General features: G+C 42.3%; 2 protein-coding genes across 10 annotated transcripts in view; one reads left to right on the forward strand and one right to left on the reverse strand.

Moving 5' to 3' along the window:
• iqsec3a (IQ motif and Sec7 domain ArfGEF 3a) overlaps window positions 1-17,586 on the forward strand; it is a 71,590-nt gene that overhangs the window by 46,114 nt on the left and 7,890 nt on the right. For 6 of the 9 annotated variants that reach the window (XM_077500710.1, XM_077500715.1, XM_077500714.1 and 3 more), the window contains 5 exons: window positions 427-526; window positions 605-763; window positions 1,586-1,675; window positions 1,983-2,026; window positions 4,983-7,194. In XM_077500710.1, coding sequence (XP_077356836.1) covers window positions 427-526; window positions 605-763; window positions 1,586-1,675; window positions 1,983-2,026; window positions 4,983-5,495 — 906 coding nt within the window. In that variant the 3' untranslated portion in view covers window positions 5,496-7,194. Of the gene's footprint in view, window positions 1-426; window positions 527-604; window positions 764-1,585; window positions 1,676-1,982; window positions 2,027-4,982; window positions 7,195-8,650; window positions 8,743-8,826; window positions 9,026-14,712; window positions 14,794-14,974; window positions 16,351-17,396; window positions 17,450-17,586 lie in introns of those variants that run through there. The other 3 variants (XR_013279140.1, XR_013279141.1, XM_077500712.1) reach the window with 3 other exon arrangements.
• slc6a1l (solute carrier family 6 member 1, like) lies at window positions 8,291-15,267 on the reverse strand. Its single transcript, XM_077500729.1, has 15 exons — window positions 14,745-15,267; window positions 12,751-13,108; window positions 12,558-12,689; window positions 12,375-12,475; window positions 12,189-12,298; window positions 11,907-12,039; window positions 11,562-11,696; window positions 10,709-10,812; window positions 10,520-10,644; window positions 10,339-10,451; window positions 10,139-10,270; window positions 9,974-10,076; window positions 9,807-9,907; window positions 8,869-9,036; window positions 8,291-8,762 (listed from the first exon to the last, which is right to left on the reverse strand). Exons 2-15 carry the CDS (start codon window positions 12,989-12,991, stop codon window positions 8,667-8,669), a joined length of 1,794 nt encoding a protein of 597 aa, XP_077356855.1. The 5' UTR covers window positions 12,992-13,108; window positions 14,745-15,267; the 3' UTR covers window positions 8,291-8,666.

Raw genomic sequence — 17,586 nt, forward strand, 5'->3', positions numbered from 1 at the left:
TTGTTAGCTATATTTTATATAGTTATATACTTTACATTTATTAATTTTCTTTTTTACTTTTTTATTATCGAACAAAAATTAGTCTTATTTTTTAATTGTATTATTCATACTTCAATTAGTTCTAAACATTATTTGATCAAACGCATTTTAAAAAAAATGCACATTTTTGTGTACAATGCAAATATTTTGGATTATATTATTTAGAATTCATTATTTAACAAGTTCATTAAATACATTTAAATTGAAAACATTTGTTTCCATCATTTTTTGTTGGAATCATGTTTCAATATTATGTGACTTTTAATATTTGTCCAATCAGAAGGCAAACAAATAAATTTTCTGTATTTAAATACACTTTAAAAAGCAACAGATAGTTTTCCTTAAAGTAACATTTTTTTTTTTTTGCTTTTTGCTGTTCATCCATAGATATTAAAGCTTTGTCCAAAGAAGAAGAGTTCTGCGGCCTACACGTTCTGCAAAGCATTGGGCCTTCTCGGCATGCAGTTCCACTTATTTGAGAATGAATGTGAGTCACCGTATCTGCGTTTTGGACCACACTTAACTGGACTTTGCTTTGAATTGGACAATTTCCTCCCCCCATCAGACTACCCTCACGGCATCACCATCCTGTCGCCGTTCGGCTCCGACAAGAAGCAAGTGCTCAACTTCTGCGCACAAAGCGCCGAAGAGCTGCTCAAGTTTGTGGAGGACCTGAAGGAGTCCATCGCCGAGGTTTCGGAGATGGAGCAGATACGCATTGAGTGTAAGACCCCCCCACTACTTTAAAACTCATTCACTCCCAGCCATTTTCACTGAAGATTTCGACTGATTTTGCAAGGCCCACAAATTGTGCTCTAATGCTATAAAAATATGAGAAAAGAAAGATTAGTTTCTTCTTTCATCTGGAAAAAAAGGGGGAAAAATATGTTTTTCTGTTTTTCAGCTATTAGTATAAGAATATAGCTAAGTTTCATCAATAGTCACATTCCTGGTGAAAACACTTACGAAAAGAGCTTGTTGCAACATGGCCTTGGCTGATCTCGTATACTCTGCTGCCACATGCTGGCCGTTTTTTTTTTTATTTTTATTTTTATTTTACAACTACCATTGCTTTAAACCACCTCTTCATGTCAGAAGATGCATCAAAACCTTCTGTATCCTCTTGCATTTTATATATATATATATATATATATATATATATATATATATATATATATATATATATATATATATATATATATATATATATATATATATATACGTGTAAACACGTTATTGGGAGGGAAGGAGAAAGTATTAAAAAACGTTTTTACACGTTTTTGGGATTAAATGAGATAAGAGTCATTTTATGGAAAATTGAAGCCAAGCAACAGTAGTACATAGTTAGCGTGATTGGCGCCGATGTGCAATTACCATCAACCGTGGCATTTAATTACCGCGATGAAAAGCCACGTTGTAAGCCAACGACGGGGGAGGTGCATGTCGACGCCTGTGTAATGCCACCGTGACGATGATGATGATGATGATGATGATGAGGAGGAGGGCGGCGGTGCGTGTCTTATGCTCTCTCTCTCCCTCACTTCAGGGGAGCTGGAAAAACAGCAGGGTGCCAAGACGCAACCGATCAACAACGGCACGCAACTGGAGCTGCGGGGAAAGCACGTCGGCACGCCAGGTAGATAATTTGAGGCAGCGCTACACCAGTTATTCCAAAAGGGAAAAGAGCATTTTAGCTTGATGCTAACACTCAAGGCAAAATGCCATATAAGGCCTGTCTAGCATCGATGTGGTGGTGCTATAACACCCTTTATCTGTAGAGTGCTATTTTTCCTAAAACTTTATTTGTAAAACCTGTTTTTTTTGTGATGTTTTGTTTGCTAGTGTGCCTTGCAGTTGTTCTAATGTAATATATGTGTCTTGGCTCATTCAAGACTGGGAACTGCACAACATATCAGGGTCTTAATCTAACAATGTGGCTACAGGAAACCAAGAGGTGGATGACAGAAGTGGACAAAATGCCGTGGAGGTGAGTGCTTAACGACAAGGCCACGTCCCCTACGACAGGTAAGTGCTCAAGCTAGCGTAGTGAGGAGTAAACAGGATCAAATAGGGTGGGAAAAAAAACAACAAATTCATTTGGATCCTCCTTTTCCACTCATCCAAACAAGAAGCCATCTCAACTACATTACCCAGGAGGCTTTGCAGCCACAGGATGACCTTTTGATGTCCCGCATCTCTGCGCCAGCGCCCCCCGGAGGCAAAGGACACACACGCAGCCTCAAGTTGACATTGAATGCAACTCCGCCGGCCGTCTTCCTGGTGGCTTAATTAGATATTGAGCTTTTTTTTTTTTTTTCTGGCATTGATTTCAACCCTGTAATTTGAATTACCTGCCATTTGAGATTTCAAATGATTCTCGTTGTGGGAGATTGTCCTCTTGTCCTTACACACAAGGGCTGCAGCAAATGTCAACGGCTGGTGGGAATGAAACGTAAGCTGTCAAAGCGCATTCGTCCGGGAGAGGAGAGGAAGGGGAATCGTGGGGGGGGGGGGTTGGTCCCTCGCCGCAGTGCTGAGTGCAGCTCTTCAGTCTCCATCCTTTCATCCGTCCGCAATCGTAGAAGTTGTCGTGCAAAGTCACCTAACAGCTGCTCGGCGATGTTGACGCGACGTGATGAGACGGACAGTCGTCTTGTTTGTTAACAAAGTGACGGAAAAAGAGAACATAAACAGACTTGTGAAGGAGTCATTCAAAGCAGCTTGGAAAGTAATAGCGGCTGTCCACCTGACACGTAATCCAAACGACAGCCATTCACTTTGAACAAACTCGTAGACTAATATAATAGAAGATTAAGCAGCAATAAATATCTTGAGAGTTATTACCCTGACGGATCAATAACTGACGAGGAGCCACCACAAGTTGCTGAGATCATTAACCGGCCCTGGAAACCAGAAAAGGACTGCCTGCAAATCCAATATTGGACACACCTATTGTGTCAGAATCACTCAAAATCATGAAGCGGACGATTGGGATGCTGTCAAAGGACTACCTCAACCATCTTGGAATGGACGCTCTAAGATTGGCGGCACACTACCAGGAACATCTACTGAATATGGAGAGGGTCCTTAGAAGAATATTACTATCCACTTCTCGTCAAAATGTTGACCGTGTGATGTCACTTCTGGTCTAAGTCCCGCCCCCTCTCACCTCTTTTGGCCTCTTGCCAAAGGATGACCTCACTTCCTGTCCCGCCCTGGGATCACAATGAGCTCAATGACCTTCATTGCTAGAACAATGTCCCGACTTGTTCTCCACCACCAGATGTGTGATGTCACAGGAAAGCCATATTTGGGCATGGGGCACTCCATAACCTTCATTGCTAGGACATGTCCCAACTTGTTTAAAGCTGCAAGAAATATGATGTCATAGGAAGTCCATATGTGGGCATAAGGGGGGGGGGGGGGGGGGGGGGGCCGGAAGTATGATGTCATAGGAAACATGCCCATATTTGGGTAAAAGGAGTGGGGCCGGACGTGAAGTCATCATTTGACAAGATGTTAGGATAGGCGGGAGGGGGCGGGACTTAGACCAGAAGTGAAGGAGCGGGACCGGAAGTGACATCACACGTAAAACTTTTGACGACAAGTGAATAGTAATATTCTCTCTGTTCTTGTTCTGAAGATAGTTTTAAAAAGTAGGGGTTGAACCAGTTTGTCGACTAGTTGAAGAATCGACTTTTGACTCATTGACGTTTAACACTTTGAACTAGCAACTAAATGTCTGACCAACAAAGCTACACAGTTTTCATGTCAACACGCATCCTAGAGTGTGAAAGTAAGAGGAACGTGAATGAGGATAGCGGTTAGCCTCGCTTGCTTCGGCAATTCCGATTGACGCTCGCGGAGTGCTTCTCAAATAGTGAGCATGTGCAAAAAAAAAAAAATCAGCACAAATTATTTTATATTTTTGTTTTGCAGGTTAAAGCTTTTTTTTTGTTTTTTTTAAATATTGTGCTCCTGGCTTAATGTTGGTGATCAGTTTGAATGCATTATTATTTATTGATTTTATGTAATTTTATTTTTCCGTATCATATGGTTTGGCATGGTCAGTCAAATTTTTTTTATAGTTTAATGAAGGATTTATTTTTATTTTTGAATTTCAGATGCTGTAAATTGTAAGTTGGTCCTTATTTATTTCTTTTTTTATTCTCTTATACGTGTTATGCAGAGGTGTGCTTATAACAATTTCATAGACAAATGATACTATTTATAGTGGCGTGGTTGGGGCCGAGATGTTTTCTTCTTATTGGGGGGGCATGAGAAAATAATTGAGAAGCACTGGGCTAGCGGGACTTCAGGTTGGTGAAACAGCAATGAGAGCAGTGGCGCGAACTGACACTTCATCTTTGCACAGACAACAACTTGGTGCTAACTACAAACTTTATTCTTCGTAATGTTACGTGAAAATGATCTGTGGCGCAAGGGAGGTTCAACCCCTACTTGGGAGTAAACAGACGAGCTACACATGCAGGAGAGAAAAATAGAGCAGAAAATAATGTGACTTGTGCATCGTGCCCTGTTGCTTGTTAGACGTCTTGTGTGCTTCCCTTCCTCTTCTACCAACCGTACATGTTCTGGCTCCCTCTACCCGATCCCTCCCCCCCCGAGTATCCTCGTGTTGGCTCCCCCCCTCCACCTCCCATAGTGCCACACAGTGGTTTGGAAGGGCGATACAGGTGCCCTCAGTGTCCCCTTTGGAACCACCGGGCTCACTCCCCCTCCCCTCACGCACAACTCCCATCACTGTTTCCAGCATCCTCGGAGGACTACACCAAGCCCCCTCACGTGTGTGCGTGTGTGTGTTATGACTTCACCACCACCTTCACCTGAAAAAAAAAGAATGAAGAGGGCATGACTGATCGTAGCGGAGGAACCAGCTTGATAACATTTGATGCTGTTCTCTTGGCTGTTTTCTAAACTAGGTGTCAATTCACAACAGGCTTCAGACGTACCAGCTCAGCAGCAGTCCCGAGAGCGCGGGTCTTCTTAACCACGGGGGGGAGCTGCTCTTGCACCCGGGGCGAGGCAGCACCACCCCGGCCCCCCGCCGGCCACGCCCCCAGTCCGCCGCCAGCGTGGCCGACCTGCGGCCCGAGGCGCTCATCCAGTGTCAGCAGATCGTCAAGGTCATCATGCTGGACAACGGCGGCCACGCCCGCATGGAGGCCTTCCTCAGCCACGCGCCCCCCCACCCACACCCGAACTTTTCCCCACACTATCACCCGCACCACTACTACCAGTATTACCAGCTGAGCCAGTCGGCCACGTCCACGCCGCTGCGCTCGCCCGACGCCTCGCAAAGCAGCGGCGGAGACGGCCACCAACCCCCGCTCCCCCCGCCGCCGCCGCCGTACAACCACCCGCACCAGTACATCCCTCCGGACCCCCGCCTCAGCCTTCACCGGACCCCTAGTGGCTCTCGGAGCATGGTGTAAATAGAATTGATTTAATCCCTCTCCCTCAATTTAACAGTACACAATGTACATACAGATGAAAGATCATCAGAAGAATTTAAAAAAATATATACTTAATATATATTTAGGAAAATAAGATTTGAAAACGAAGCAAGAAATGTCGTGTATACATAATATTTGACTTGATTTTCAAAACCTTTTTAAATTGTGGATGGACAAAGAGCGGAAATCTCCTCACCTGCGACTGTTGTGCCAAAAAAGAAGCGGGAACGAACGACTTGCAAACATTTTTTCACCATGGGTGGCTGGACACTTCGCTCCCACGCTGGCTTTTTTTTTTTTTTTTTTTTGCTTCTCCAGGAAGTGGACTGCTTATATTCTAAAGACTTTCAAATTGAGACGCACTGTGGCCGCCATGTTTCTCTTCGAGGGGACGATGACGCTTCTTCGCTTTTTTCAGGGAATCTCGAATTTCCTCGTTTATTTTTTGAAGCCTTTGTGCGTGTTCGCCACCCACTTTCCATGTCTTTTGTCTTCTCGTATCTGCTGCTTATCTTTATAGCCTGACATTTATCCCCAAAAAGCAAGAAAAAAATGAATAAACAACAGCTTGTCGAGCCAGAAAATGCTGATCACGATAACCGGTCCCGGGTATTATCTGATCTCTCTTTTTCCCTGAGCGTGGATTGTAAATATCACATCCCAAAGATGTTACAAAGGACAAACAGCCTCTTAATAATCACATGACCTTCACACTGAAATGGGTCACACGATGCCCTGGTCCTCATCTTTTATGCATTATATATATAAAAGAAAAAAAAAATACCCAAGTGATCTTTAGCTAACAGACTCGTCCAGTCAGCTGACAGCCACCAAGCAGATTGATCTTGTGAACTTTGCGCGCCTCATTTATTCACAGATATCACATGGACTGTAAAAAAAAAAAGAAGAGACAACTGTGTTCTCAAAAGAGAAATTTGCAAATCATGCTTCATGCATTGAGATCATTTCAGCATTCTTGCAGCTATTTTTGTGATTTCCAGAAATTTTAACATGACAAACACATCACAGTTGTATCAAATGGCAAGAATAAGTTAGGAAAAACACCCCTGAACAAGCACTTATTTTTATTCATTTTTATTTTTATTGGCTTGAAAAACAAAGAAAGTTTTTGGTCCTATTGTTTAGTTTGTTTTGCATGTTATCACCAAGTATGTTTTGGTGCATGATAGAATTAAGTGTGTGAGCACATGAACAGGAAATAAAGGGGCACATTTTTGTCATGTAAAAAAATAAATAAAAATAATAATAATATATTGGATTATGCCCCATTCAAGTGGAGTGGCCTCTACAATAGGTAAATGTCAGGTTCTGTTCTCCCCTCTTTAACCGTTTTGTTTTCTTGGGAGATGCTTTATATGTGTGTGCGTGTACGGGACGTTACCATGGCAACTAATGTAGCATTTAGGGAGTCCCACGAGTGGCTGAATTTCACCTACGACAGGACACTGACCAAAGGGCTCTCCCATATATACAAGTGCACTGCTTCATCAATAACATGATGACAACATATTAGGGAACTTACATTTCATTTACCAAAAAAAAAAAAAAGAAACAAGGGAGCGTGAGAGAAATGAGCCATCACTTCCCGCAGTTGAATTCCTCTCTTGAACTGTCTTTGCAGTATATCAACATGCTATTAAATATCATATCAAATCCATCTGCGTTCGCTGTGATTGGTTATTGCATGTTTTATGGAGAATATAAATATTATTTATTTATATATGTATTCATCTTATTGTGTGCATTTTGAATCAGCATTCAATTGGAATACATTCAAGTTCAAGTATTTTTTTTTTTTTACATATATATATATATATATATATATATATATATATACTGTATCTAAACAGGAAGTTGGAACACTCACCCCGGGTTTTCACTGGATGCGGTTGCGGTGCGGTTGCAGTGCGGTCCGGCGACGCAAGCAATTAGATTCCATTCATTCGAATGGTGCAGTTTACACCGCTTGCTGGTGCGTTGCGTGTCGACTGCGGAAGGCCTGCGGCGTGCCGCAAGCCTTCCGCAAGGATAGCCTATTTTCTATTTTTGCCGGACGCCGCAGCGGTAGGCCTCCGGCAAATGGCAAGCTAGCACAAAACACATCGAGCGGGACAGGAAGACCGAGGCAGTTTCAAAATAAATTTCCGGTTACCTTTCAGAATAAAATACTCGCCAGCTCCTATTTCGCAAGTTTTTCAGCAAAACGTGACGTGGGCGTCGCCGGGCCATGTGCTCATTCACGGTTTAGACACCAGCGAACATGGACGAGGAGAGGTTTATATTGGAGGTGGAAAACCACAAAATAATATATGACACGGCACATCCTTTTTATAAGGACTGTAATGTATTGTGAGTTTGATGTTCGCGATTGCTTGTTGTGCCCGTCTCGCTTGCCGTACTGAGCGGCAGCCGGACCCGGAAGACAGAAATAAAGAGTGGACCCGCACTGACCCGACTCTCGTTATTAATATACTTTACAAGGACAACCAAAAAAAGGATGCTGCATGGAATCTCATATCTTTCTGCTTCTCTGTTGAGCAGACTTTCTGTATGTTTGTCGTTGTGAAATGCCACATGATCGCGCGCGCGCGGTCCCGCGAGACACGTTGGGAAGTGGGCGGCGACGGAGCTGCCGGACCGCAGCTGTGCGGAGCCGGTGTGGATTGACAAAAAAATTGACCCGTCCGGAGCACGCAGTCAAGACGCACCGCACCGCAACCGCACCGCAACCGCATCCAGTGAAAACCCGGGGTTAGTGTCACGGGACACTTCATTAGGTACACCTGAGAAATCTAAAAATCTATTTTTATCCTTATTTATCTAATTTTAATGTAATACTTTTCAATATGCAGGTATAAATCATTTTCTGGCCTGTAAATCTTATTTTTTTCAAAATAAAAAAAAAATCTATAATAATACAATCATCAATCCATTAATGTCATCAATAATACAAAGTATGGCCTACATTATTATACACAAACATTTTGCATCAGTTTCAGACACAATTTTGCTTTTTTTTAAATTGTAAAATGTCCTAGTAAAATACAGCAAAGTGCTACATCCAAGTGTCAGATGTCACTAAATCTGTCCTGACAGGGTGATTATTATTTTAGGGATGACAGAAGGGGGCTAGACGAGAGCTTCACCAACATTCCCAGTGTGCGTAAAAACATGGTGACCGGATGGCTTATCTTCCTGCTGCGAGGTTGTCATCCTCTTCCAGCGCTGAAGGTCACAAAAGAGCAATATTTATCGTTTCTATTAACTCCTTGCATGCGTCATTTCCAAGTAGGGAAAGTGAGAGAGAGAGAGAGAGAGGGTGATGCTGTACCTCCTTGATGCATCCCGGCGTGGTGTACAACATGTAGACGACGTAGCCCGGGATGAGCACCATGGAGGACAAGGCCATGAACCAGCCAATAATTTGGCCCCACATGGGATACACGTACTTGCCCAGAGTCAAGGGCGTCATCTCCACAACACTGAAGGTAAAAACACCCTGAAATAAAAGATATTTGAATTTCACGGGGATGATGTGAAGTACTTGGTTTGTTTTTTGCTTTTGTCGGGATTATAGTTTTGAGTGGGTTTTGTAAGTTTCTGTTATGATCTGTTCTGCTTTCCTTGTGTGTCTCCCATTGTCTCATCAAGCCCACCTGTTTGCCTGACTTCCTTGTGTGTCAACCAATCAGCACCCTCTGCCACTTGTCTTCCCCAGCTGTGTCTCGTTGTATCAATTAGTGTGTATTTAGTCTCTTGTCTCCCCTCTGTCTGTGTCGATTCATTGTTATTATTTCTTCCTGAGATGACGCCCGATTTTTGCCCCATAGTTCCTCCCAATTTTGCTTTGTTTGCCTTCCCTGAGTTTGTTTGTAGTTTCTGGCCAGTACCTCGTTTACTTCCTTGTTTCTGTTCTACTAAATCCCGTTTTAGCTTCACCTCTGCCTCCTTGCACTGCTTCCCTGCATTTGGGTCCACCGCCACATCTCAATCTTGACACATATGATGGAGACAGATTTATTCTTAATTTAAAATTTACTGGTCATACACGGGAGAGAAAGGGTCAACACTTCCTGATCCTCTATCAGCTGACTAACACTAACTAATTAGAAGCTAGCATTCTTGAGGTAAATTGACCATAACTGTTGTTGTTGTTGTTCCTTTACCACAACAGGTAAAACATAGTCCTACTGATTGACACCAGTTTGATTGAGTGACGACATGACAGTGACATATTGATGTCACTGAAATCATTTCCAGTCGGCCTACCAGGCAGATTAGCGGTGTGAAAAACTTCCAACAGAGCTTCCACCAAACGCAGGGTCGGTAGCCGATCATGTCCTCGATGTCGATGTAGAACCTCTCGGCTCCTGCGCCGTCAAATCCGCGTCAGGCAAAAAGAGTCGTCGTCGTAAACCGGCACGGACGCTTCCTACCGTAAAGCCAGGCGATGGAGACGGTCTCGAAGAAGACGAGGAAGAGGAGGCACATTCCGCTGGCCGAGTAATAGTCAAACAGCTTGAACACGTACAGGCCACCCTGGAAGACACGGCGGAAGATCGCGATAACACGTGCCGGGATTTATTTGTCATGTGGTGTACCTGCGTGATGTTGGAGAACCCGATGATGAAGGACACGAAGCAGACGACCAGGATGAACACCTTCTTCCTTTTCCTCAGCAATAAGGGATACTCGTCCATCAGTGCGGTGATGAAACCTTCCACCGTACAGAACTAATCGTACGCGACGACAAAACTCGTTAGTGTCGTTTAGTTAGCATCGCATGCTGTGTTGTGTGTACCTGGCTGTCCAAGCCCAGCATCATTAGCATGGAGAAGAAGAGGATGGCCCACAGAGACGACATGGGCAGCTGCGTGACCGCCTGAGGGTATGCCAAAAACGCCAAGCCAGGACCTAGAGTTTGAAAAACATTCCATTATCGCCACTCTGTACTGTACGAGTCCAACACGCCAATCGAATACCCGAAGCGGCTAACTCCTGAACAGGCTTCTTGGTGATGTGCGACATGAAGCCGACAATGGAGAAGATGACGAAGCCGGCGAACATGCTGGTGCAGGAGTTGATGCAGCACACGATGATGGAGTCCCTGAAACGAACGACAGCCCAATCGTCAGCGTGAAGCGAAATGGCCGATTAGCTTGCGTACTTACTTGTAGACGTCGTTATTGTAGCTGTTGTAGCTGCCCAGCGCGATAAGCGAGCCCAGGCCAAGACCGTAGGAGAAGAAAATTTGAGTGGCTGCGTCCAGCCACACCTATTAAAAATATCATCCGTAAAAACAACCTAACGTCACAATTTTTGGAGTTTTTATTTATTTTTTAACTACCGTAATTTCCGGACTATAGAGTGCACCTGATTATAAGCCGCACCCAGTACATTTCTAAAGGAAAAAGCATTTTGTACACACATAAGCCGCACCTGACTATAAGCCGCATGTGCCCACGTTGAAACATGAGATATTTACAAAGAAAGATGGTACACAGAAAGAGTTTTCATCGGTTTAATAATATAACTTAGCCCGTGACGTGGCAGTAACACAGCAGCAATACGGTAGTAACTAACAGGGCTGGTTAAAAATAACATACCTTTTCTGCTCTAGCGCCCCTAGTGGCATCATTGTATAAACTGCAGGGTTGAAAGCGCGTGACAAAAGTCGCATCTTATAGTACGGAAATTACGGTATTAAAAAAACAAAACAAAAACAGGACTCATCGCAGTCCACACAAAACATGAAGCTCTTTTTTTTTTTAAATCATCAGGAAAAAAAACAACAAAGAAATATGTACGTTAACATATATTACCAAATTTTGGGAATGTTTTATTTTCTTCTGAAAACCCCCCGAATAATCCAACGAAAAGTCTTTATACTTTTGGTTTGTAGACACAAAAACCAAATAAATATGCCTTTAACCCCCCCCAAAACAACCACAAATATTTCCTTAGGGCAGTGACAACACTTGAAATGGAATTGTTGCGTGTTAACGAGTATTTCGGACATTTCACCTCTGAGCGGATGAGCTTATTGAAGTCCGGCGTGATGTAGAAGCGGATGCCGTCGATGGCTCCCGGGAGGGTGACCCCACGGAAGAACAGGATGAAGAGCATAAAGTAGGGATAGGTCGCTGAGAAATACACCACCTAAATTGAGGGGAAAAACGGGAAATTTGCGGATCTATTTGCCGGATCTGAAATTTCCCGTCTCGTCCCGTGCAATATTTTATCCATGGTTGACATTTATCAAAGTGAATCCTTCAATGAGCAAAGATAAAAATTCTCAGATCACTTAGCTTCGTTTGCCCCTGTCAGTTAATTTGAACGATCACCCCCCCATAAAAAAAAAAGTCCGACCTTTCCCGTCCACTCCACTCCCTTCCAGATTGAGAAATAGACGAGAACCCAAGCGAGCGCCAGGGTGCCCACCAGGGGCCAACGGAGCTCCCCGGGCTCCTCCAGACCGCTGGACAGCTGGTGCATGTTACGCCTGCCAAGACACACAAGTGACGTTTGAGTTCCCCGTCCTGTCAGTCCCGGACACCGACATCCACAGACTTATCTGAATGCGCAAAAGCACTTAGGCCGAATCTCTCTGAAAGGAAAAGAGCAACAAATGCCGGCCTGTGATGAACTCACTCCCAGAACTCTGTGACAGCACTGGTGAGGTTGGTCGTGTCCTTCAGGCTGTAGTTACAGAAACACTTCTCGGTGTTCCAAGCGTTGTCGCAGGTTTGCCAGGGCAGCTCCTGCACACAACGAAACAGAAGAAGCTCCGAATCCGGACGACGCAAACCTTTGGCGGAAGTCTTGCTTCGAACATACCGAACTAAAGGAGTTGAACAAGTAGTAGAGGGCCCATGCAATGATGATGATGTAGTAGATGTTGAGCCAGAAGGACAACACCACCGCGGCCAGACCGACACCTGTAGACACAACAGAAGCAATCGGTTTGTTTGACATCTGCTAAGTGCTACCTTGACCTTTTTCACAATCTAAAGTCTTTACCCTTCATCATCGGCATGAGCCTCCACACTCCCAGACCTCCCACTGAGGTGAACTGGCCAAGAGAGGTCTCCAGTAAGAAGAGCGGTATCCCGGCAAACACCAGGGTCAGAAAGTATGGGATCAGGAATGCACCTTGATTGGAATGACATGAATCAGTTGTGTCATATCCGGGTCTCGGCGAACAAGAACCTACCTCCACCATTCTTGCCGCACAAATACGGGAACCTCCAGACATTCCCCAAGCCGATGGCGTAGCCCACGCACGACAGCAGGAAGTCGAACTTGCCCTTCCAGCTGCCTCGGTCGGGGGGCTCCTCTTTTTGTTTCTCTTGATCCACGGGGGGTGCCGCATGCTCCATTTCCTCAAAGGGAACCGCTTGCTTGACTTCACTCGGGGAGTTCAAGTCCACTGTACTCTGTCCGGTCTTGCCCATGGTGGGAGCGCCACTGAGAGAGTGGAACCTTTGGTGCTCTCAAGACTAGTCCTGATCGGGGAGATCTTCTCACGCTGGTTTTGCTTCTTTGATGGACAGATGCAAAATGCAGAAAAGCTATGAACAAATAATGACTGAACTTTAGCATTTCTACCTGGGGGAGGTAATGTTTCCATGACTGTGGGTTTATTCTTAATTCTGCATGTTGGTGCATTGAAACAATCTGCCTGGATACACAAAAAAATGGCAGACATGGTATCGTCTCCTCTAGTCATTGTAAAGTTTTTTGTTTTTTTTGTTTTTTGTCATTATCCCTATTTCATCAAATAATGCATTCATCTCGACATTAACTCATTCGCTCCCAGAAACGTATAAATACCTTCCATTTTAAATGTTTTAAGTGTCCCAAAGACGTATTCACATGTCTTTTTTTTGTGTTTTGTTTTTTTTGTTTTGTTTTTTAATGCTAGAGCATACAGACGGCTTTTTTGCAGCCTCTCAACTGCAAAGAATGGCTGAAGAAATGGTAGTTATAATAAAAGCGGCCAGCAGGTGGCAGCAGAGTATAAGAGCTTAACCAGGGCCATGTTGAAAAAAGCTCAAATACAATTTTAATGAGATTTTTGAATCGTGATGAAGCGTAACTATAGTCTAATGCTAATTGCTGCAAAACAGAAACAGAGAATTTTTTTTTTAAATGTAAGAACACACTAATCTTTCTTTTGGTAGGTTGCGTGTTTTTATAGCAATAGAACACAATATTCTGTTGGCCTTGCAAAATCAGTCAAAATCCAGTAAAACAGCTTCTGTGAAAATGATTGGGAGTGAATGAGTTAAATACAGAATACTTAAAGTGGAAGTCAATCTTAAACATTTCTTAACAATATTATGTTATATGTGACTTCACTAGTCTGAACATGACATTCTGATTAATATTACATTTGTGGAATATGAGATCCATCTGTTTTTCTCCATCTCAGGGGTGGCCATTTTGCCACTTGCTGTCGACTGCCGATGACATCACAGTTGCTCGGGCAATGACTTAATCGCAGCTCACCCATTTTCTGAAGCTGAGCGGTGATTGGTTGTTACCTTAGCCCCTGAGCAACTGTGATGTCATCTTTAGTTGACAGCAAGTGGCAAAATGGCCGCCCCAGGATGGATAAAAACGGCTGGATTTTGTTATTTTTATGTTTAATTCTGTGGTTTACAGGTGATCACTTGTTAATGCCTGCTAACTTGCATAGGGAACAATTATATGATCTCAATTATTCTGACCTATTCTGATCAATAGCAGTTGGAAAAAAAAATGCTAAATGTAGCACAAAACATGGTGACATCATGTGATCAGGAACTTGGCACAGTGAGAGGAAAGCATTTGCTGGCGATTGATTGATTGGCCTAGAAAATGTTCACATGGCCACTTTTGCAGCGATTGTGCAATCATATGGATGCAATATTTATAACTTGGTGCTGATTGATGCTCATGAAAAGACATTGTGCAGTGATGCAGATGATCCACACTTGAAATTTAGATGACTTTCTAATGGGGGAAAAAAAAAAGTAGCTGGACTGAAAAGTAAAATCAATTTGTATCAAAGGATCCTGCGTTCTTTTGTAAAGTGATTTTCTTCTCACAGTAAAAAAATGAATCACATTTTGATTTCACGTCATAAAAAAATGATTACCGCTCTCCATTAACATCAAGCTCTTTTTCTCAGCCGTGCAACATGACAAGGGAAGAGCAGCCTACCTGCAAGATGCCCGCCTCATCAACTTCTTCACCACAACTTGATCCAAAGGTAAAAGCGTCAATTTGGGCCTCCTCGGGCCCGTGGGCGGCTGTGCGCTTCCTGAGAAGACCTCGCCGACGTTCCCCGCTCACTCTTTCTGCCCACGCGCTCACTGGTGCTTGTCCTTGTTAGCCGCAGCTATCGAGTGGCTGCTAATAAAGTTCGACCTGTGTGCCTGCTTTGATTACAGCTCAGTGCCCGGACCTCCTGAGGCCATATGGGATATGCCGATCACACGCACAGTGGTGACACATTTTGTGTGTGTATGTGCCAGCATGGTTGCTATGGTGTTCTCCCAAAAGAAAATGCCTTCATCTCGGTAAGAGTTTGGGAAATGAAATGATGAATCGGACCACAATGTCAGCACATACTGTATCCAGCTAAAAGTTTTGGGACGCGCCTCCTAATTTAAAAGTTGGTCCACACATCCGTTCACTAATCCAGTCGATATTAAGATTGTCTGCTTTGAATGACTGCGATTGGCTGGCAACCAGTTTAGGGTGTCCCCCGCCTCTTGCCCAGAGCCAGCTGGAATAGGCTCCAGCACCTCCCGCGACCCTTGTGAGGAATAAGCGGTCAAGAAAATAGATGGATGGATGCTTTAAAGGACAAGTCCAGATCAAAAATGTTCCAACCCCCCAAAAATTGTCATGTTTTCTTACACAGAAATTAGCACAAGAATATTTTAATTCATAAAAAACATAGAGTAAAAACATAAATTAGAATGTAAAATTTACAATTTTGCCTCCTTTTTGCTTCAAGTCAATGTACGTTCATTGTACAGGTAGATGGATATGCATAAAGTGACGGTTATAACTGCGCAGAAAGTCGTAGTAATAGTCGTTTTTTGCAGAGGATAAAGAATATATGCCTATGAGAATGGCTTTCTTTCAGAGTGGATTATCTATCAACTTTTGCTTTGAATAACTGATTAATTAAATGGATTTGCATAAAACCGAGGTGCCAAAATTTTGCGTCAACCTATTTTTGTAGTCGAGATATACGACTTGGCCCTACCTGTGAGTGATTAGTGTACGTGTGTTTCTCCACAGTTTATGTCTGTGAAAGACAAGACAAGTCGGGTCACTTGTAACTCAAGGCGCCACTGTTTTTGTATTAATGGCCGTCGTTTATCCTCCATGCCAGAAAAGAAGCCAGGAAGTCTGACAGCGAGAAACAGACGGTGCCAAATGTTCGCTGTCTGAACGTTGCCACTTGACAATTGGGTGACTGTGGAAAATAAAAGTTTGTAATTGCTGACATCACAAGACGGCAGTCGTCACTTTGACTTTAACTTTCATTAATGTTCTCTTCAGCGGCGTCTCCACAACGTAATCAGCCCCCATTATCTTTGCCAGCGACGCTCGGGGGACTCAAAATGAAGCCGCATCGATCGGCAGCCGAGTAAACACACTGATGGAAACCAGCTCTGACAGCCGCAATCCGGGCGGCCATCTTGGCGCGAGATGACGGCGATATACGGGAGGCCTCATTAAAGTGTCTTCAATGGGATTTCATCTCGTCATTTGAAAAGCTCAGCCACACATCCGTGCGCCCGTGCATTGTGTGAGGACTCATTCATCTTCTCTTATGTAAATTGCAGAGGAAATATGCTTTATGTTTGTGTAAATTGAGGGGAAATTATGTTGGAATGAGTACAGAACATTTGCAAGGAAATAAATTGGAAACATTTGCACATTGTGTTGCTGCTGGCTCAGTAAGCTCGATCCCAAATATTCTATTTCTACCCAAATAATATTTTATTTCTATTAAATAATTAATAATTAAAAAAATTGTTGTGCACAGGGAGTTGTTTGTTTTCGAAAATATATTTTTTTTAAATGTTTATTAAAAAAGAACAAAACTCCAATATATTTTATAATTATTATTATTAATCTATTTTAAATTCAGAAATTCATTCTAAATATTTCTGAAAGGGTAATAATGAGTTAAGCATATATATATATATATATATATATATATATATATATATATATATATATATATATATATATATTATTTTTTAAGTATATTACTAATTATAAAATCTAAAAACAAATTAGTGAATATTATTTGTCAAGAAATTCATTCCGAAATATTTCTGAAAGGTTAATAATGAGTTTTTATATATATATATGAAAGTATATTATTAAATATAAAATCTAAAAACAAATTAGTGAATATTTTTGTCAAGTTTAAGTTACAATTACATTAGAATGAAAAAAAAAATATATATATATATATATATATATATATATATATATATATATATATATATATTGATCAAAGAGTAATAATGTACTGTAGTACAAGAATAAAATAAAATTTTAAAATTGTATATAAATATTTTTTTTTTTTTAAAGTAAATGGCATTCAAAAGAATTTTAATTTACTGTTTAACTACATTAAAAATGGTACTTGCACATTCAAAAATATTTACAAAAGAAACAAAAAAAACAATGACTCTGGATTGAGATTAGATTATAGAAGCTACATTCAAGTTATTCATTTTTTTTTTTTTAAAACAAAAACAAAACATGAAAATTATATTTCTCAGCCTGTGAGAATAAGTGCTATTTAGTTAACAATATGAAATGTTTATTATCTCCTAGGAACAGAAGTCATCACATATACAGGAAGTGGAATATTGAGCCAGTTCTAATCAGTAAGTAACCCTTTCACAATTTCCTGTTTTCATCCGTCTCTCCAATCTGCACGCTGATGCAAATTTCTAATTAAGAAGCCCGAATGCTGCAGAGGTGCCGTTGCCACGGAAACCCAATCAAAGCAAATCGACCCCGT

The sequence above is a fragment of the Festucalex cinctus genome, chromosome 16 (assembly GCF_051991245.1).
Source record: "Festucalex cinctus isolate MCC-2025b chromosome 16, RoL_Fcin_1.0, whole genome shotgun sequence".
NCBI classification, from domain to species: Eukaryota; Metazoa; Chordata; class Actinopteri; order Syngnathiformes; family Syngnathidae; genus Festucalex; species Festucalex cinctus.